The sequence below is a fragment of the Anopheles maculipalpis genome, chromosome X (assembly GCF_943734695.1).
Source record: "Anopheles maculipalpis chromosome X, idAnoMacuDA_375_x, whole genome shotgun sequence".
Classification (NCBI taxonomy): domain Eukaryota; kingdom Metazoa; phylum Arthropoda; class Insecta; order Diptera; family Culicidae; genus Anopheles; species Anopheles maculipalpis.
In genome coordinates, this window is record NC_064870.1 from 6,943,126 (window position 1) to 6,965,667 (window position 22,542).

The 22,542-nt window shown below is 46.7% G+C and overlaps 2 protein-coding genes across 2 annotated transcripts; one reads left to right on the top strand and one right to left on the bottom strand.

Moving 5' to 3' along the window:
* Positions 1 to 2,046: 2,046 nt before the first annotated feature.
* Positions 2,047 to 3,432, top strand: LOC126557725 (forkhead box protein L2). Its single transcript, XM_050213603.1, has one exon. The coding sequence runs from the start codon at positions 2,047 to 2,049 to the stop codon at positions 3,430 to 3,432; it is 1,386 nt and encodes a 461-aa protein (XP_050069560.1).
* Positions 3,433 to 5,424: 1,992 nt separating this feature from the next.
* Positions 5,425 to 22,110, bottom strand: LOC126562989 (nuclear factor 1). The gene is made up of 6 exons (XM_050219599.1): positions 21,992 to 22,110; positions 16,535 to 16,589; positions 13,697 to 13,855; positions 10,435 to 10,626; positions 10,158 to 10,349; positions 5,425 to 5,706 (listed from the first exon to the last, which is right to left on the bottom strand). Exons 1-6 carry the CDS (start codon positions 21,997 to 21,999, stop codon positions 5,425 to 5,427), a joined length of 888 nt encoding a protein of 295 aa, XP_050075556.1. The 5' UTR covers positions 22,000 to 22,110.
* Between the last annotated feature and the right edge of the window lie 432 nt (positions 22,111 to 22,542).

Here is a 22,542-nt window from a genome sequence, read left to right on the forward strand (position 1 = left end):
TTGCTAGCTCATCCTGGAACCTGTTTAATATACAAGTTCTCAAGGCTTTCTTTACACGAGATGCTATACAGAATTCATGGACAAGAGAACTTTCTTAAGAATTAATATATTGAAGAGCTTCCTGGATGAGCTAGCAATGCTCACCATGAAGTGAAGCAGTGGATTTCGTCCAATAAATTGAGTCAAGTCATGGCTGTAACATTACTAGTTCATCTCAGAATATCTTTGAAGAATGCCAGCGTTTGCAAATTAGCGTATTAACAATTAAATAATGTCACTGTATAACACTTAACTGCTTTATACAACAATAACAAAAAAAACGTCTGAACCTCCACGAGAATTGCAAAATGTCGGCCTTCACACAGCACAAAATTACAGCCACGCGGCACACAAAGGCATCACAAGCTCGCTTCAGCTCGTGCAAATAATTAACAAATTAGCGACGGGTCGGGACGGGCAAGTGGAAACGAGTGATGGGAGGAGGCTGTTTAAATTTGTCACCCTTCCCTCCCGCTTTTTACACCCTTTCCGCCATCTCTCTCGGCTGCGTTCGAGCGTTCCCATATATGTGCCTGTGCTGTGTACATTAGGCAGCAGCGAATAGCGCTACGGACCGACCGACTGACAGCTGTGTGACAGTTATGATGGAAGCACTGGTGAGCGGTGAGTGCTCGGGCGATGCAAAAAGCCAACGGTTGAAACTTTGTATTCAGCCACACAAAGGACACGCACCGTTCGGTGGCAGCTGCGGACCGTACGAAAAGTGCCAGACTCCGGGGCACCAAGCACATCATGCACCCAAGCAACAAGAGGACCAAACCAAGCAGGGGAAGAAGGGATGGGGGAAAGAGGGAGGGGGTGGGGTGGGGGGACAAAATGATGAATGTTTTAAAATAATTTGCTATGTTTTACCCGTCATGTTTCGTCAAATGGAACGTCACCTCTCCTCGCACCATCCACCATTTCCCCCTTCCCCACTTTTCCCCCCTTCCCCACTTTCCCCCCCCCTTCACTTTCCCCCACCTCTTATCGTGTTGTGGTTATGTTTATGTACACGCCAAACAAAAACATACATTACACCACCCGTAGGTTCACTGTGGCAGTAGCGCGAATATGTGTGTGTGTGTGTGTGTGTGTGTGTGAAGGGCGTGGCCCAACCGTACCTTTCGCGATTGGCCGTGTACAGAAGCGCGTATCTGCTGTTTGTTGCGCTTTGTTTGCGCAAATATTTTCCAAAAACATGGACACACATACGCACACACACACACACATACATACAGTTTTATCGCGCCGTCGCACTCACACGCAAGGGCAACAAAAAGGGTGCCCACGTTGATGGCGAGATTGCGAGAGAGAGAGAGCGCGAAAGAGAGCTTTTGATTGTTGAACGAAAGAAAGAAAATTTAAGAGCGAGAGAGCGCGAGAGAGAGAGAGAAAGAGAGAGCGAGATGTTTGTGCAATTCTGGAAGCTGTTTGGCAGCAGTTCATTGGTTTGTTGTTTTTCCCGTGTTTGTGTGTGTGTGTTTTGTTTTTTTTTGTTATTGTTGTTGCCTCTCTTCTCTTGGGGTTGTTGTTGCTTCGCCTCTACTCTAATGTTTGTTTTCGTCTCGCACTTCTGGCCCTACGCCGCGTCGCCTCCCTTCCGTACGCTCTAGCCCTGGAAAACGGCCGAGCATAGCCCGGGCCACAGCGACCCGGGTAGTCCCGGGGTTGTGTTAGATCGCGCGTATCCTGCGTACGGTGCGGAGTGTGACGTGTTTTGGGCTATCCGAACGATCGAGATTTGTTCGAAGCTCTGCCCAAGTGTGTAGGTGAAGCTGTGTGTCCAAATCTAGTGTGTACGAGCGTCTGTGTCTGTGCTAAGGGTGCTCCAGCAACGTGTTCTAGCGAGGCTATCAATTCGATTCGCAAACAAACAACCAACAATCAAGTGATCCAGCTCCCAGCAGCTCGTCTTCCTGTGTGCTGTGAGGTATTTGTGTGTTGTGAGGCAAAACCAAAAAAAAAAAAAAAACTCGGTGAGATTCTGTGAGGACCCCTGCCAACATGTTGAACGTGTGTGCGGATCTGGTGCAGTTCGATCAGTACAGCTTGCAGCTGTACAACTACGCAATGGTGGAGCGCTTCCGCTCGAATCAGTTCTTCAACTATGGTAACTTTGTCGCGGACACACGCACCCTGTCCCGGTTCTTCAAACCATCGCTCCCGCCGAACCCGGTCGATGCGGCGACAGCGGCCGCCGCCGCAGCAGCAGCAGCCGCCGCAGGCAGCGCCCTACTAGCCGATGCAAGCAAACTCTCCTCCCAGGCACCGAAGCCCCAGTACAGCTACATCGGACTGATAGCGATAGCGATCCTCAGCTCGCCGGAGAAGAAGCTCGTCCTGTCCGACATCTACCAGCACATCCTCGACAACTACTCGTACTTCCGGAGCCGTGGCCCTGGCTGGCGCAACTCCATCCGCCACAATCTCTCGCTGAACGATTGCTTCATCAAGGCGGGCCGCAGTGCCCACGGCAAGGGCCACTACTGGGCCGTTCATCCCGCGAATGTGGAGGACTTCCTCAAGGGTGACTTCCGGCGCCGGAAGGCACAGCGCAAAGTGCGCCGCCATATGGGTCTCACCTCGGACGACGATATCTACGACAACAGCAGCCCCCGGCAGTTCTTTCCCGCAATCAGCTCACCGCCCCAGTCATCCTCCCAGCAGGGCCCGTCCGGCCATGCCGCGTCCGGTGCGTCCGGTGTACTACCGCCCCATCCGGTGCTTGCCAACCCGGCACTCTATCTCGGTCCGGGTTCGAGTGCATCGGCGACGGCTACCTCGGCGGCGGCCGCCGCTGCAGCTGCAGCAGCGGCAGCAGCCGCCGCCGCTGCCGCCGCCAGCTCTAGCACTGCGGCCGCAGCCGCCGCCGCTGTCGGTGGTGGTGGTGGTGGAGCCGTGCCCCAACCACCCCCTCCCCCGTCAACAACATCTTCCGCCGGGAAGTTGACGCTCGTTGGGCTCGGCGGTGACGGTGGTCATCCGGTGGATCATCATCTACACCACCAGCATCAAGCCGCCGCCCTCCTGCACCATCACCAGCAGCAGCAGCAACATCTCCATCAGCACCATCATCAACATCAACACCATCACCATCACCATCACCACCATCATCAAACAACGGCTGCGGCCATCATCATGCGCAACACGATGGAAAGCTTCTCGCGCAAACGGCAGTTCGACGTCGAGTCGCTGCTCCGACCGGACGACGGTGCGGACGACCGGGAACCGTACGAGCTGCGGCGGCCCCGCCTCTGCTCGCCTGCCAGCTCTAGCCAGAGCCCATCACCGCTGCCACCGTACCATGCGTCACAGGCGCTCGTACTGGCCGGACCGAAGACGAGCCCGGTACCAAATCAATCGACCGGCGGTAAAACACCCCATCAATGAATCTACTGAGAGTGTGCGTATGAGAGAGAGAGAGAGAGAGAGAGAGAGAGAGAGAGAAAGTATGTCCTTGATCTCAAGTATGAGTAACGCTTTCATAACTTCCAAACAGAAAAAAAATCCCCAATATCCCATTTATCGTTCCCATTCATCCTCCAGCAAGGTCTGTTATCACTTGCAAATAGGATACTGGTGCCGTGACCAGGATAATCTACCCTATGCATCTCTATGGGTGATCTAGAAGAAAATCAATCACTCGATTCTCGAGTGAAGACGCTGGATAAGAAACCCAGCCGTTTTTTTCCTTCAATCTCCCAATTTTCTTTCCCCCTTTTTCCACCCCTTTTTACCCCTTCGTAAGAGCCAAAATATGAGAGCAAGACAGAGGGAATGTGTGTGTGTGTGCGCGGCATAACTTCGTAAATATTATACATGTATATTAAACTACGACGCGAACATTAAATCGCGCTTATTGAATGTGACTGTTAGCCATTGATGTGAAACGATCCGGAGGAAGAAGAAGAAAAAAACTTGCAGCGGAAAAACCGATGTAATAGGATCAACCCTCTTCCCAAGCAAACCTTAACACTACCAACCGACTATTCCCCGGAGGCAAAATGTTTCCCCTATTTTCCACCCTTCTCACTACCAAGCCCGGGATTATAAAGTATATCAAACAATTAGAATGAAAAGCCACCTATTCACCCACGGCAACATGCCCATAACCGTAAGCCGATTTCTTGGTTTCCCGCCTTCCCTTCCCTACCCTACAGTGCGCTCCATCAGCCGCGACTGAGGTGTGGCATTCGCTTCAGGGCAAAAAAATTAATTTCGATATCAAAAGAAGGATTAGGATTCAGTGTACGGAGGAGTCGGTAATGTATCCTTTGGCTGGTTGGTTGGTTGATTAATTTTACCACTCTCCCTCTACCCCCCCCCCCCCCCCCACCCGCCTCCTTCCTCTTTCCCCTCCTCCTCATCTTGTGAACGAGAGGCAGGGGAATTTTCCTGCTCCGCTAAGGCTTCCTTTTGTCCAGGTTCGTGTTCTCCGGATATTGAGGCACCTTGCTCAGGCTCAGAGGATGTGAAAGTGCATGTGAACAGTAGGAGGTAGATGAGAAGAGCTACAGCTTCCCGATATTCGTTTCCAATGTCCAGATAATGTGTGTTAATCCTTCCTCGATTCCTCGAGAGTCCTTAAAGTTCGCGTAGAAGCATCAGACTTGAAGTTGTCTTTTTTTTTGGAGGGGGGATTTTGTTTATAAATCAACGAGCAAGAATCGTCATCCCTATGTCCCAATAATATAAAAATATTGATGTATATGCTTCACACCAAGTCTTGTTACTTAGCCAACGCAGGCTAAACATTGGATAAATCGTAAAAAAAAACGAAACAAAATATTATTAACCTTATTCCTTCTCCACAAAAAAAAACTACAAAGTTGAGTGTTTTCTTTCATTGTTTGTGCTCTTGTGTGTGTGTGTTTGTGTGTGTGTGTGTTAACGAGTGATTGTTAGTGTGACTGTGGCCAACAAAAAGAACATCCGAAAGGTTCCTTTCTTTCAAAAACCAGTTTTATTTTCGGATCACCTTCCTCTTCGAAATTCTTCAACCGAAAAGACATGAAGTTCCTTGCAAAAGTGTATGATTACGTTTTTATTACGTTGTTTGTTGTGATGTGCGGTAGGATTTCGAATGAACTGGTAGCTCCAATGAATGCGTTATGCCCGTCGGGACATATTCGGAAGCTTTGCGTTTCAAACATCATCATTAGACGACATCTCCAGAATAACTGGCCCTCTCCAACGCTCCACCAACGAAAACGGAAGGATACAGTGAAAACACAAGAGAAAGAGAAACAGAATTAGAATGTTAAAAGTGATCCATCTTGTAATTTGAAGAAGTCCACGTGAAGTTTTCATCCCAAGCGTCTGGACTTCTGTAAAGAAAATAAAAGAGCTGCAAAGAGACATTCGCCCCAATTCCCCACAGTTTCAATAGTGCAAGGTTTCGCTATGCTCAGCTTTGTGTACACAGAATATCAACAACCAAGTGTCACCGAATACGGTCCGAATGATTAAAGTAGCTAAGGAATGTAAGCTGTGATGTATGGAAAAACGCTTTGCACAGACAAACCTACCCTGCGTAATGCTCCACAGCTCGGACGAGGTGAAGACACCGGTCGGTGCGATAAAGTCGTAGCTGAACACCTTGTTGTTGGAGGTGGTTTTGGAAAATTTGCGCGAGCTGTTGTGCGATTTTTCACTTTGATTTTCCTCATCACTACGAAGAGAGAGAGAGAAAGAGTTAAAGTTAAGACATTTGGCAGTTCATTTACATTGAATATTTTCATTTTGACAGCTGTCAAAATATTGTGGAATTTATACTAGTGTTGGAAGTGGATGACACCAAGGCAACAACATTTCCCTTGACAGTTTCTAGACTTGATTTTGGAGCGCTCGATTCGAACTTCCAATTTCTCGCAATTTTTTTGCTTTGCAGTTTACCCTGCAAAACGGAAGTCATCCACTTCCTCGAATGTAATTAAGCTAAGCCCATGTATCATGCACACTTCCAATCTTGTCTCGCTTTGCTTATTTTGTTCGACCAGTCTGCCTTTGTCCACTGGTCCCCGAGTCCCGAGGGAAGCTGCCTAATCCGCTCAACTCCGAGCACACAACCCGAGAAATTAGCGAAGCCGGATTAAGACATGCCGACGACTGCTGCTTACCTGAAGCCTGCGGACGACATCCATCCAGTTACCGGGCATATCAAGGCATCGGGGTTTAGGGTATGAAAATAGAGAAGAAATTTGAAAAAGAAACATTACTCAGTGGCGAAGACAAAATAGAGCTCCTTCCGAGGTTCTTAGTTCGCGCTTAGGTGTCAGTAAAGTGTGGTCCTCTTGGTCTTCGTGTGTGTGCATGCGTGTGCCTGTGTGTGAGAATGTGAAGTGAAATCCTTCGGACCTCACAGGGGCGTGGTCCTGTACGTAAAGAAGCACTTAGTGCCGCAACAACAAACACACGGCGTCATTGTTTGTGCCGGACGTGTTTGAAGTGTCTTGGTTTGGGTCTAAAACAACAACAAAAAAGCTACACCGACAAGGATGAGTCGGTAAAATTCGCGGACGGGATGTGTACCGCGGCAAAGTGCGGCTAATGGCTGTTGTTGCAATGTTGCAGCGACGTACAACGCAGGGAAGAGAAACATCAGAAGAGCATTCCAACCCCTACACACACCGCATGCAGCACCATGACGGTGCAAGAAAGGCACTTTTCTATCGCTACTGCCTCATTCGCTTTCGTTCGGCAAAGGACTGTTTTAATGGTTGAAACAATTCGCCGTTGTTTGACACGAACGCCACACACACGCGCGCACACAAAAACCCATATCTTAATCAATTAGATCATTGGCACATTGTTCCACTGCTCTCGGTGGGATGGGATTGTTTGAGGCCTTTTTGTGTTTTGTTTCGCTTGCTGGTAAATACGATTAGTGTGGATTCCATGCTTGTGTTTGTATGTATGTTTCTATAACGCCACTCTGAATTGTGTTGTGACAGTTGGAACAATGAAAGAATAAGTTTACTAAGCGATTATTTACTTTCCATTGCATACATTCAGGCTACTAGGATTTTTTGTTCTTATATTCAAACAACAGCTTTAGCGACCATTTGATGATTATTTTAAGGGGACAATCTTTAAATATTGATTCCAGCTTTTCTACTGAAGAATTTGCTCTAAGCATTGCATATATTTAGGCTACAATTGTAGTTAACATTACCATCTTTACGTGTCTTGACTCCTGAGAATTTTTTTGCAATAACACAATCGAATGCTTCTGGTATCATTAGTAAAACAGAAATAAAAATTATAAATTATCAATTAAACAAAATGAAGTGCTACTTATTGTATACTTTCACGTTTTTTAACTGTTTTTTTTTCATGAAAAAATATTTCTATTCCTCAGTCTCCTGCGTTTAAATCAGATAGTCAGTAAAGTATTCCTAACTTTTCTCCAATTGAAAAAAGAAAATGTTACAGAAATATTCTTAAATTGCATTATTCAGATTGTAATTTATTATGGCAAGTATAAGCAATAACATAAACTGTAAACATAAGTAAATTTTGTTACTTATCTTCAGCGGCATTTTACGTAAATTGATACCACTTTAGAACACTCTTTCCAGCAAACTTTATAGTTGAAATTAACTATTAAGTTTTCAAGAATCAAGAAAGTATAAAAATACATATTGCATACTTTTAGGCTATAACTGCTTCAATAAAACATTCGGTTTTAAATGAACTATTATGCTTTGTTTCGCCTATTCCTGTAGTAAGATTAAAAGAAATATGTATGAATGTCGTTACAAATCTCATTTCAAGCACATTTGTGAGAACGTAGGTGATACTGTGCTGTGGAAACGTTTAAGCTCACAAAACAACAGAAAAGTATAACATCGGCCATTAATTGAAATAAATTGAAGCGGAGAAGCTTATAGAAATGTACAGATGAAAGAAAAACAATGCGATTAGTCTACATTCAGGGGTAGGTAGTGTGTAAATGTACTTCTCTAGCTTCACTTTCAACCGAAAACAATGCACAATTCAAGTAATCGAATCGGATGATCCTGCTTCGAAAGCATTGCGGTAAAATTATTTATCTGAAGTGTTTGATAAGTTGTTAAAAATGTCATAAATGTTTAAAATTCTAAGAAAACATCATATATAAATATTTTTAAAATGTTTTTGAAGCTGAAGGGAATCAGGTCAGCCTCATCGAGAAACAATCTAATAAACGATCTCCGATTCAACTATCACTCATGAACCAAGAAACAAAACACTTTTTAAAAAAAAATGTAGCGCAAACACTTGTGCAAATCTTTTTCTGCTCAATTTTCCTCTTCTTTATAGTCATTATTTTCTCTCTCCCATTGATTAGCGCTAGCGATTGCAAGCGAGCATCGCCCAAAGTTACAAAATTCCGGACAGAGGGTTACAAAATCGTATCTCCGGACCGTTTCCGGGCTGGTTTTCAAAAACAAAAGTTAGATCATTCTTTCACTTTGCTCTCTCGATAAATCGCCCAAAAAAGGCAAGTTCTTAAGATTCTTCTTGAAAAAAAAGGAAGAGAGAGAGAGAATCCAAAACGAAATGAAGATGCTGAGGTGTGTTCCCATCACGTGGTCAATCGACCCGATGGAAATGGATCACCTCCTCCCCCCGCAATGGTCGGGGGGTTTTGGAAACGGCAAGGGTGGAAGGGGGGGAGGCTGCAGAAGTTTTTTTGTTGTTGCTTTATTGAAACCGATCCGGAAAACGACTCTATTTGTGTTGATCGTTTCAGTGAAAGTGATGCCGACGCTACGGGACCACCACTCCTTCCCTACTCCCCTCCCCTCTCCACCCCACCCTCATCTTCTCCTTCCTCCCCCAACAACAGAAAAGGGGGATGATTATTGGGCCGTCGGTACGGCTTAGCGCTCTTTGTTTTTTATTATTAACCCTCAAATCACTTAACTTCGCCGACTTGTCCATATGATGCCGGCATTCGTGCACACTACACCTTGCCTGCTGTATCTTCCCCTGAGCCCCCCCCCCCCCTCCCTACATCATCTCCACACCCACCCCGACAAAAAAACTACATCAGACGAGGCGAACCAAAAAAAAAAAAGGTGTAGGAAGGAAAATAAATATTAAGACATCGTGGCTACAGCAATAACGCGTGCAGTGGAGGCTCGAGGCAGCCAGAGGGCGCAACATAAAACAAGAGGATAATGTGAGCATAACAGCGCACACACGCACAGCGACAGGAGTCGATAGATAATTGATTTTTAAAAGCCGCAAAAAAAACACGATCAAAGCCGAACGAAAACACCTAAACGCAAATCAAAGGCGCCCGTGAGAGAACTGATGTGAAGAAGCATGCAGAAGAAGTGGCGCGTGCTTTTGGAATGATCTTGCACACACACGCACAGCATCTCTTCCGATGCCTATCGATCGGATTGGCGGGTTGGCACGGTCGGCGATCAGGCCTTTGTAATAATAATCGCCTCCGTCGGCACGCCGTTTCCATCTGCACCGGGCTCGTCTATTTTGCCGCGAATCCTGGACTCTCCCCCTGAACAAGGGGAAGGAGGAGAGGGGGGGGGGGGGGGGGGGGTGGAAGGGCCGAGCTGGCCGGAATAAAAAAAAAGGGCGCTCGCTCCCGCACAGCCAAATTGAGGAAGAAGGTTTCTGTCAAATCATCTAAACATAGTGTCGATATCTTAAAAGAATTGGCAACGGCTGGCGGCTACCGGTACCGGTTTGGGCGAAACATTAGTTTGTTGTTTTTGTTAGCTTTTAAGGTCCCCCTTTATCCCCTTTTGTATGAGTGGCCCTGCAACGACAGACAAGAGAGAGAGAGAGAGAAAGAGAGAGAGAGAGAAAATAAAGGAAAGAAAACGTCCGCCGGGATCCGCCCTATGAGGCTCTCGCAGAGCAAGCGGCAAACATCAGAAGCCGGCGGCCATTAGCGAGTCCCGGGATCTCCGAAATGTCTGGATAGGAAATAGGAAGCCTCCCCCCTCGCCACGCGAGTCCTCTCTTCTCCTTCCCCCCTCCCCATCCCTCCTCTAATTGTGAGGCAACCTAAGTAGTGCTTGTTTTGGCGCGAAACTCTGTCCCCACAGTCACCACTGCTGACACTTGCTCCTCAAGTCCTGGACTGTCGCGAGGTACACGACGCTACACTTACACTTGATAAAGTTGGCGAGATAGAGGTCGAGCTCCTTGATTAATACTTGAATGTGGTACGGATTGATGCAGAGGCTCGGGCTGGTGCAGAAGCACGCCTTTTCCAACCGCTCGCCATCGGTGCTTTCGAGCGGTATCGCCTTAAACAGGATCACCATCACCAGATCGAGTCGCCAGACCTGCGAGAAGAAAAACAAACAAAAGAAAAAAGCCCCCCAGTGTTTGTGTGTGTTCTGCCACAGCAAAAAACATCCAACACGTTACCTTATCCGCCTGGCGGAGACAATCTATCCGCCGCATCTTGCCCTTCTGGTCCGGGTTCGACAGGATGCACATGGAGGTTTTCTTCTTCGAAATGCAGTGCACAAAGTTTTCCCGGCTGTCGTGGGTGATGTCCTTGCGCAGCTTGCCCAGCAGCCGGGCGGCCCATTTCTGCTTCGTTTCCGGATTTTCGTTCTGGAAGGTATGGAGAGATGAGGCATGTTATTAGATGATGAGAGACTTAAGATGGAAAGAATACTAAACGAGGGAACGTTTTGAACGCCTAAAGATATGCACATCACATCACAAAAAATAGTCCACAAAAATCTTTAGCTTATCATAGCTTATGTAGATGGACAGATGTGACCTTATGATGGCCATATTTAGTACATACACTCAAAATTAGTTGAAAGACTTGACCTGTCAGTAATCTTTCTCGTTTTTTCGTATGAAGTCCTGAATAGAGGAGAATGCCTTGAAGGGCAGTAAGGTATTAAGGTCCTTATTCTTTTACTTGGTAAAACAAGCTGTTAAGTCCAGCCGACCGTCTAGGATATTATGAAAGGTGTGTGTGTGTGTGTGTGAAAAACAAGAAGGCAATTATGATACGTCACTGGACACTAGCCCTCATGCAAACATTACTAAATCTTTTATCAACGCCTAAAGGTATGTAGCTCACATGACAAAATATGTTTTGCAAATTTGGTACACTTTAATCATGCTTATTGTTGCGAAAATTCCTCATTGAACTAGAGGGACTAGACCATTAGGTAGATCTGGTTCCCGGTAGAAGATCACCGGACGTATCTGTGAGCAATATATCGTTCAATTTCATGTGTTGATGAAGTCTTCGGGATCGTAAGAACTCATCGAGCTTGTAGTTACAAAACTCGAAGGTATCTCCTGACTATCATTGATAGTCAGGAGGTAGCTTTCTTTACCGCATTGCTTCGCTGAGGGATAAAGCTTACGCTACAAATAAATTTTCAATTTCAGTTCCTCGACTTCTCCTTCTCCCTGCCTTAACGACCTCTGAGAGGACACGCCTGGCAACAGATGGCTTACTAGACTTGCCGATACCACGTAGTTGGATAGATAGTCTGTCCTCATCGCTACGGTGGGACGATCCGGATGGGATTTGAACCCCGGTCCTGCCGTTTGAAGACCGGTGCCGGTGTCGCATACACTAACTGGCGGCCCGCCAGTTCCTCGGCTATATTGGGCATTCAAGAAATTCCGAAAGCGCTATATTTTGAACGTTCTTGGCAAAGATACCTGATAACCTGATAGACATCAGACGACTCTGATGAATGCACGATAATCCTCAAAAAGAAATAAAAACCCGTGATGCAAGTTTGTCCCTTACAAAAGAGAAGTCTTCATTAGAAGAGCAATGCAATAATAAATCAAAAAACCGGGCGGATATCATTGGTCCGTGCTGGATGCACCAGCAGTCAGTGGTCGTAGTAGCCGTACAGCGATATTTCCTGCTCACATGTCACCATCAATTCCGGCGCAGTTTTATTCCCAACTGCAACACACAATTGCATTGGCTTCGTGTTACAGACACACACACCCATCGAATATCTCTTCAGACTCGGACGGTTTGCAAGCCGATTAGGACGACCTAATCCAGCCTCCAGGGAGGGGGGGTGGGGAGGGGAGTCTGCCAACAGTCAGTCTATTGATTGAAGGATTACGCAGTCTGCATCTAGGCGCACTACATTATTCGATGATTAGCGGTTATTGTGGCTTCCTTGCACGTACCGTCGGCGGCCAAACTCCCCAGAGGGATGTTGCTACCGTTTACGGAACATTACGGGTGGCATGATAATTGTACCGCCCGAGGCACACCTACACACACACACGAGCGCGCTTGAGCGTACCGCTGTATCGATCGCTGTACATCGCACCAGCATCCCAGTGCCCAGAGACTGCACGGATGACAGTATGCTCGCACCCGCACTGTACGACCGCCCAGCAAAACAAGAATCTGTCAATTTCTTCCTTCAGCACTTTAGTCCTTGCTGCTGTCTTCTCCGCTGCGGCAGCACCGGCGCAGTACCGGGCGCCGCCTAAAAGCATGCAAATTGCCTTTCATCCAGCGCGTAATTGGAAAATAAATGCTTTTGCGAGCGCCCGCTTTAAAACGCGCAACCCCGGGGGGGGGGGGGGGGGGGGGGGGAGAATGTTATTTACTTAGCGTTGCAACCGGGCGTCGCTAATAAAGCAATTAGGCGAAACGCATCACGGCTTCCCGCCACAACATCAAAGGGACATCGGCGTCCGGTAGGGCAAGGAACCCCTCACACTGCGCAGAAGGGAAAATGGAAAGAAAAAAAAAACAGCCATCCAACAAGGGATGGTTTTTCGCTACACACAAACACTCTCCCTCTCTCTCTCTTCGAGCTTCGAAGCTGTCGAACGGTAACGCAATTAAAGCAAAACTTCGCCAGTGTGTGAGTGCTAAAATCCTAAACTGGAGGGGGAGGGAAAATCCTCCGGAGGTTTTTGCCCATCTTTAACTTTTTGGGTTTTGCGAGAAAAACACACAAATCGCCCTATCGTAGATTAGATGTCGGGTGGGTTGTTGTAACACGACGCCTCCCAAAGCGCGCTCGCTCCGATTACCTAAGGCCTTCTCCAGCAGCCCAAAAAAAAGCCTTCCTTTCCGACATCCGACGCCTCGGTGACTGGTGAGAGAGATAAATTGAATAATTGGCGCTATCATTGATACGTTTCGAACATGCGTGCGTGAGTATGTGTGTGTGGCAAACAAAAACCCACGGGCGGGTTACACCACCAGTCAACCCGGTCTCTAGAGTCAAGATGGAATGGAATGATTGGACAGACTTTTCGTTCGTCGGCAGGATTGCCCCGCAAAAGAACGCGCCGTGGTACGGGTGAAGGCCTTAACGAAGTTAGGCCACTCGACTTTTGACAAATAAAGTGTCTATCATCCACATCATCAACATCGTTAATACTATCTATTAGGCAGCACCGAAGCAAGGGGCCGCCTCCTATCTATCATCTCACAAAGTTGGGTGCCCCGAAACATTGCCTCCGAGGCGTCGGTAACATGAAACACTTGCCAGCGGCCGAACGGGTCGGTTGGTTTGTTCGGTGCGGACCGGAGCCTGCCATATGGAAGGCTCGCCCGCTCGCCGTCAGTTGGCCAGTGGCTTTCAGACGTCCTGTGAGCCAATCGGTGTCCTGATAGTAATCATTGCTCGATGTTACCGATACCGTAGGCAGCAACACTTACCTGAAAGTCTCGTTTGCATTTGTTCTCCTCGTTGTGGGTCATCTTTTTCTCGTGCTTCTTGAGGTAGCGTCGCTTCGCCGCCTGCAGATTAAACCAGGTGTAGCTGAACGACTTCACGTACGGCAGTAGCGCTTCGATAAAGGGATGAAAATCTTCCTGCTGATGTTACGTAGGCAAAAAGAGAAAAGAGAGAAAAGAGGTGTGAAATTGATTTTTTAATTTACACACAGTGCGTGTGCGTGTGTGTGTGTGTCGGTTGGTACACCAAAAACCATTCCTAACCAACATACACACAACAGCAAAAAATAAACGTTACAAACGAAACGGAACTAAAATTTAGAAGACTACAAGCCATAAAGGTATGTTTTTGTATATGTGTGTGTGTGCGTGTTGTTATGCTTGCTCGGTGGACCTTACCGTGCTCTAATTGCAGCAATTGCAGGCATAACAATTTGGTTAGCGTTAGCGAGCGCGTGCACGAAGCAGCGATTAAGCGATCGCCCGAGCATTCCCCAATGCCTCGTGCGAAAACTCGCCTCTAGGTGTAGGATGGGGATGTTGGAGAGAAGAAGGGAGGTGGGCGAGAACATGGGAAGAGAACAGGGGATAAACCCGTTCAAATTAATGGTGTAATGAGGTTGATGTTGCGTTTAAAAAGTAAAACTTATCAAACGAGTTGCTATTAGTAGGGAAGGAGCATCATTTTCAGCTCGTGTTTTACGAATATTTAATACAAAATAATTCATATTTCGAGTATGAATCGTAAAGTTACTGTAAAAAAATTAATAAAATCAAATATAAGAAATTTTCCTTAAAGTATGCAATGTGCCTTACATATTTTACATTTGCTTTTTCATAAACCAGAAAACAAAGTCTCTTATCTGTATATTTATAATGCTCATTACTATGACATTCTATCTAAGCTTCTGTGGATTGGATTGGAGTGGATTGAAGAATTAAAAAATCGCTCATTATTTGCTTTATTTTTATCGATACCAACGGCTTTCGAGCTTATTCTGGCTTGTACAACTATTCCTAGATATATGAATAAAACACAGGCAAACCTTAAATTGTCAACAAATACTAACAAACTAATTACACAATTACACAATTACATTACTAATTATGATTCACTAAAGCGTTGTTATTTTTTTATTGAATTATTAGTTATCTAGTTACTACGCCTATAAGTAGGCAATAAGAACGATTTTTTAAGCGTCATTGGATGACTTGAAGCAGTATACAGTTTATGAATATATTTATTTTGCACAGGTAAAATAAGAGAAATTTTCTTCTTTCTTCTCCTCCTCCATCTTCTCCTCCTCTTCCTCCTTCATCTTTTCTTTATTTTTCTTCTGCTCCGTAACGCTGAGAACATTTATTTGTTTAACTTTCAAAACACAAGTACGTCATTGTAAATGAAAAACGTCGACTATTTTTCTTTGCTGATAAAAATAAGTGTTTGTTTAAGAATTTTTTGGGTATCATTCTAATACAATGATCTGACCTGATCCTCTATCGTATCGACGAGTAAAATATTTTTTTTCAGTTATTAATTAAAATTAGTTTTTCTTAAATTCTGTTCCCATCGAACGGTCTGGCCGAATTGCTGAGCAATAAGATTTAGTGGCATTAAAATTTCATATGAAATGGTCTAGAAAACCGATGCAAATAGAATAATAAGGATGAGAGGACGATTTTTGTACGATTTACTGCTTTACTGTCTTAACGCCTAAAAGTAGGCAATTGCGTTACGTTTTCTTGGCGCTTTTGGGGTAAATTTAAACGATGAAAGTTTTTTAGAATAGCAGAGCAGTTTTCGCATAGTAGAATTAGTCGGTCCCACTTAATAAGCCCTACTAGAAATAATACCTCTCGAGCTTTTAAATTAATTAGAATGGATTAGTGTTAAGCGGCCTATAAGGCTGGACTTGTAATATCCTTTAGTCGTTTAATATTCAAAGTAAGGTTCAATTTATCCGAACTATGAACAATAATCTTCCTTTTTTTGGGATTATTTTTCCCATTCTTCTCTAAAGCCCCCTAAAACGGCTAAACTAATTATCATTAATTGTAATGCTTCTCGAATGCTTCTGCACAATGCACTGATTGCATTTTCTCAACACATCTTTGTCAAACACATAGGTGTAAACACATAACAAAGCACCAACCGCTCTTGACACCTACTGCAAGACTCTTGACGCGAAACAAACCCTCGCCAGCAGCTCCTGGCCATTGTTGCGTTAATCTCTTTTTATGAACTCAACTGCAACTGTAATGTCCCTAACTCGGGCAAACAATGGCATTTCGATCCGCACTTTAAACGCGTCCTTCTCAAGTTGGTAAGTTCCCTTGCCAACAAACCAACAAGCGGCAACAGTGGGAAAAGTGTCGGTTTAGCGCGTGCAATCAAAGCAAAACTGGAACCATGCAGCAAACAATCTTTTTTTTTTAAATAAACACCCGTGTAAAAGCTCACTTCACACCTTTGCCCCGGCACACCGCATTCGGAACTCACACACATACACACACACACACGCACAGGACACACAGCAGGGAATGGGCCAATGAAGCGAATCCAGGATATGTCACCGAATGCGTTTGTTTTGTTTTGTTTTTTTCTATTTTTGTTGAGAAATTTTGATCCCGCTGTCCGCCTGGCTGAAAGGAAAAACTGAGTAAGTGCGAATGAGGTTTAGAGGGTGTAGTGGTGAGCCTTTTAATTTAAAGCTTATTAGTATGGTTAGTTCAATTTTGGATTAGTATGGGCCAATGTGTGAGAATTTCTCACGAACTCCCGCACAGTACGGGAGACACACTTCCGCTATGCACACTTACCTGTGAGAGAAAGTTCCCCTTGTTGATCGTTGCCTTCGAATCCATCGTAGCGGATCTAGAAAGAGAGGGAGGGAAAAAAGGGAAATGAAATAGGACGCTTACTTTTTGGGATGTATTAAAAAAAGAATTGCTTTTGAGGTTCCTTAACATCCGGACATTTTAGTAAATAAAATATTTGTTAAAGGTAAATTGCATACCTGTAGGCGCTTTGCTCATGTATGCTAGTATCCTTTACACTTAGAACAAATACACTAGGACTTAAGTCTTATTGCTCATAAAATATATTAATTATTAAGCTTCAAGACTTCCTGAACTTCGAATCTCACTGTGGTCTAAGGCAAGGAGACGGACTCTCCTGTTTGTTGTTCAACATTGCTCTGGAGGGTGTCATGCGAAGCGTGGGCTTCGACATCCGGAGCACTATTTTCACCCGATCTCTCCAATTCCTTGACTTTGCGGATGACATCGACATCATCGGACGGACAACTGCGGCGGTGTACGAGGCGTACACCCGACTGAAACGCGAGGCCAATAGAATTGGATTGAGCATCAATGCGATGAAGACAAAATACTTGCTTGCCGGAGGCTCTGACCGTGATAGAGACCGACTCGGAAGCAGAGTATCAGTTGACGGCGACGATCTCGAGGAGGTAGAGCAGTTCTGCTAATTTGGTACGATCGTAACTTCGGACAACAATGTAAGCAGCGAAATACGAAGGCGCATTGTTCAGGGTAATCGTCCCTACTACGGACTCCACGAACTCATGCGATCCGGATGAGTCCAACAACACACGCGGTGCTGATATCCTGACGGTAGTCAAAGCCGGAAGGATACGTTGGCTGGGGCACGTAATGAGGTTGCCGGACTCATGCCCCACCAAGAAGGTGCTCGTTAGCGACCCGTTCGGCACGAGGCGTAGAGGAGCGCAGCGAGCTCGTTGGCTGGATCAAGAGGAGTCTAACCTGTCGGAGATCGGATGCAGCCGTGGATGGAGGACTGCAGCCCTAGACCGAGTTTCCTGGAAACTGATTGGGGACCTGGCCATGTCCAAACGACGTGCTCAATCTTGAGCTGGCCAAAGAAGAAGAAGAAGACTTCCTGAACTTCTTTATAATAATTTATAAGGAATTGGTTCAGAACATTCGTGTGACAATCATAAGTGGATAATTAACTATAAGCAAACTATGCAGAGAATTGGCACTTTGATCTTTCCAAAGGATCTCCGGCGATATCAATAGAGGAATATCCTCTCCCGTCGATCAGAGGTTGTATAGTCATGAGTGTCTCCAGCATTTAGTGCTCCCCCAATATTGAAATGGAGATAAGGATCTCCTTTATCGGCAGAGACTTCAAGACGTCTTTTGGTCAGATTTCATTGACTTTAAATCGGCGTCTCTGTGTTACCCTTTCGTTCGTTGAAATCGGCAGAGACTCTTCCGAGGATCTCCTCAAAGCGAACGCACTAAGTTGATAATAAAGATTAATTTTTCGCAACAGTTCTGGCTCTTAAATTAATATGTTTGGAGCATGGAGGACATGGACATCTGTTGCAGATACCTTCTAGTATAAAGATCTAGTTTGTGTTGAGAATCTTGGCGGGTACGTTGATAACACATTAAATGAATCCATGCCAACCATCTAAGGTTATGTAATGCTTCGAGTGGAATGATTCCATCCATGAAAAAAACCCCTTTTTTCCATCGCTGCTAGGATCACAATCCTCCAGGGAGTATCGCTCAAGAGCTCAAGGAATTAATTATGTTGCTGCTCATTGACGTCGAACGTCCCACTCCGTTGGTTGTGTCTGTCTCGATGTTGGCCAGCTAGATTTATGCATGCCTGCCACGTAGACCAGACTAACCGTACAGGGCTTACTCCAGGGAGAGTGTCAAGGAGATTCGAACTTGCGGGAAGTTCCAACGCTCTGCCGAACATTGGATTGGATGATTTTTCAACTACAAATAGACATAATATCTCTTGTGGAAAATGAAAAACCTTCCGAATTGTCCTATTTCATCTTCTTTAGAAATAATATTTGCTCTTTCTTCCATTTGTTTACACACAGCATCACACAGCTTCATCAACTGTTGTAACGGTCGCAACTGCCAACGGTTTGGTCTCTTCGCAAACATTAGCGCCACCTATACGTGAGAAGTGAAACTGACACGTGAAAGCGAACCACCACAACCATAAGATCAACTTTCTCACCCAAGCTTTACTAAATCCCGCTTTCATCGTACCTTTTCAACCCTCCCCATTTCCTATCCCATTTCCCCAACCCTTCGGCTTACCCTAAAACCCAATCTCTTTCCATTCATTCTGTGAAAGTGTCTGGCTTCCTTACGGGGTCGCTTAGGGGGTCGCTGAAAACCCGCCAAAAACTGTCTCGTGCGCCGCGTGTGCCACGTCTGCCGACCTTTGGCATCAGCTTCGAGGCCGTACGTACCGTACCAGACAATGACATTACCCGCCACACACACACACACACACACTAGATGCGTTTCCATCTTCCCCTCCACTCCTCAGACCTCCTTTTCATCGCTCCTTCTTTCCCCTTCTTTCTCCTCCCCCCCCCCCCCCCTCTCTTGGGTTGAGTTTGAATAGCGACCGAGAAACTGCGACGACCTGTAGGAATGTTGCCAAACGGTGTGGCCGTGGCCAAAAGCCGGCCGGGTGTTTTTGGTTGGAGCACTTGCCAAGTGGTGGCGCCTCAATGGAAGCGGTACACCGTTGACCAACCGGCCAACCGGAAGTCGGCGCCAAAAGAAAAAAAAAAAGAGTGGCTTCCCGGCTTTTCTGCTTCAAACCAAGGTTTGTTGGCCCTCAAAATTGCGAATTCTCGTGCGATGCGTGAAGCTAACGCTTAGAGTGCGAATTTAAAACAATGCATCGCATGTTGGGACGGCACCTGAAGTTCGTTACACCATTGGTATCGTGTCCAGTACGATCTGGAGAGCACCTTAGGTGAAGTAACGCTTGGGATCGGTGATACTGAGTGTTGAACGATTTTCGCCATCACCGCCATAAATATTAGCGCGAGCGGCGCGTGTTCGCAGGTGTGGTTAGGTGGTGTTGATGCATGCCACAATCTGCTCCGCATCAAGCCACTTACAACACCCCTCCCAACCCGCCCCTTCCCTTCCTCGCCCTCCGTTTCTACCGAACACCTTTCCACACACAGTCACAGGCCAGAGCCGACCGAGTGTCTATTTTCGGGTTCCTTCATCAAAAAAAAATACGAAGGTAAGAACGAATCAGAAGGGAGACGCAACAAATACGGCGGAGGTCTTGGTGTTTTTTTTTTCGTCTTCTACCGAGTTGTAACCAACCAAACAAACATGTCCGACTAGCGACCCTGCAGCACCTTGGCGCTCTTAACGATCCCGCTCCAAATCTTCGAATCGACCGAATCGAACGGCTTAAAATCAGCTGATCCTACACCCGAGCACGCACACGCATACAACAACTGCATGCTCTGTGTGTGTGTGTGCGCTCCTCCCTCGCGATGTCTTCTCTCCAAGCAAAGAGGGTGGGCGGGGGAGGGGAAACGGCGCGTTTGGACGAAAATAGTCACAGTCCCCCGGGGGCTTTCGTTGACCTAAACCAGTTCGAAAACTGGGAGATCTCGGATGGCGCAAAATAACAACTCGAACCCCCCCCCCCCTCCCAAATAACATCCCGGAATACAGAGCACGGGAAGGGGGTATCCGGGAGGGTGCTGCAAAAAAAAAGCGAGAGCAAAGGCGTCGCGCCGGTCAGTCGAACTATCGTCGATTTTTCGCGAACATTTCGACTTTTAAGGGAGCTTCTTTTTAGTTGTATTTTATCGAACCCATCCCCTTTCAACCCCCATCGCGCGCGGGTGGCGGTGATGTCAAGGAAAAATATTGCTGCAGTTTTTCCCCACCACCACCACCCCAGCCCTCCCCCCACTCTCTTGTTGGTCCGTCGCTCACCATCTTCTTCGCTGGTAGTACGTCGCCAGCAGCAAAAATCGTTCGCCGACTCAACTGCTGAACGCAAGCTGGTACATTAGCTGTGTTTTTCGCCGATTTCCACCCTCCCCCACCCCCGTCTCTTCCCTTTGCTTCTTCGGTCGCTCTGCCGTCCCGCGGGCGAGAAAACCTTACCACGGGGACGCACACAAACAAATAAACAAATATTTATTGCAAAAAAAAACATTCTTTTCACAGCTCGCCAGTGGCTCGGTGTGTGCGTGTGCTAGAATGAGAAGCAAAAACTGCACCCACTGCAGTGCAAAAGTGCGTGCATTTAGGCGACGTGGTAGAGCGAGAAAGCGAGAGAGGGTTGTTGGTGTGTAACGGAATGCAGTACATGTGGCGGCATGTTGAAAAAGCGTGCGCGAGCGAGAGGTAAGAGGAAAAAAGATCAATTACATTCATCCACACACCCACACACTCACACATGTGTGTGTCAAATCAAAGAAAAAGTGCATAAAATCAACCCTCTTCAGGATACAGCTTACAAAGTTTCGTGCCAAAACTACAAAGCCGAAAAGATCGATTGTGTTTTCAGGTGTGTGTGTGTGTGTTTTTTATCTGTGCATTGTTTTGATGGCACAGTGGTAAACAATATTTTTACAAGGGTTGTGGTATTTTTTTTTTCGCTGTTGTTTGCGAACAGCAACGGTTGATTTTAATGGCGGACGGAGGAGAAATTTTTGAAAAAAAAACATCACACACACACAACACGAGTGCATGGTCGGCCGGCTGACCGCTGAAGTTTCGTAACCAGAATCGAACTGATCCCGCATGCAGAGAGAGAGAGAGAGAGAGAGAGAGAGAGAGAGAGAGAGAGAGAGAGAGAGACGGCGAAATTGCATCTGCAACACCGCATACGATACGACGCGATACGTGTACGACCGCGTGTATGCACAGCACGAAGAACATCCCAACAACAATGCACACACACACACACTTACAGGCACACATACACGCGTGCGCACACATACGCTATCCCGCAAGGACGGCAGTCACACAATAGCAAGAAAAACAACATCCATCCAACATCCAACTAGCAGGAGCACGTTTTTTCGCTTCCTGCTGTTGGCTCATCTCTCCAAACTGTCACTTTTCGTCGAGATTCTCACTGACGGACGAATTGATCCGAAGACTGGGTTGAAGAGATGAAACAAAGGGAGAAGGGAGGGAGGGGGGGGGGTGTTGAGTCACCAAAACATGCATCTCTGCATGCACATGCACCACTACTCACACACACACACACACACTCACAGAAGCAATCAATTTTTGTTCCTGGACATTGCGGCATTACTTGATGTCCGGAAGTCTTGCGATAACTTCACAATACGTAACGCGTAAACATGCCTCAAACACGAACCACTTTGCACAGCATCCATCCCACTCATCGTTTCCCCCGTTGCCCACATTCCCACCTAGCTATCTAGGGTCCTGGGGGTTGCCCTGCATCATAGTTACCTTTGCATAGCGGGGCTAGCCGCGCTGATTGGGTCGGGTTCGTATCCGGGCGGCACTCCGGCTGCATCCAGCAGTCCGGCAGCGGCAAACTGACCGCGCTGTACGAGCGCCAGGTCCGACACGGTGCAGCAAACGTGTGATGCGACCCGCCGAGCTTGACGGGATGGGGTACGTCACGACGTACGTTGGCTGCTGGTTGGTACGATTGGTACGAAGATGTACCGTATCCACGCGACACCCGTCCCCTGACAGCAAGTACATGGACGGGAAACGTGGATGCTGGAACCACGCAAGGACACACAGACGCAACACACGCAGGACAAGAATGAATCACCCGCGCCGCGTTGTCTGTGCTTCTGGTCGGTGCGGTGTCTCCGGTCTCCTCCGTACAGCCCAAGGACACACGGGCGCTCCGGAACGTTGATTGTGTGCTGTGTTGTTTGGAGAGGTTTGGAGGTGTATAGGCGGCAGGGTACACTGGCATCCAGTGGTGGAGGGGCCACCACACACACGCGCGCCCACGGGAGGGAAATTCCGACTCGACTCGGTCC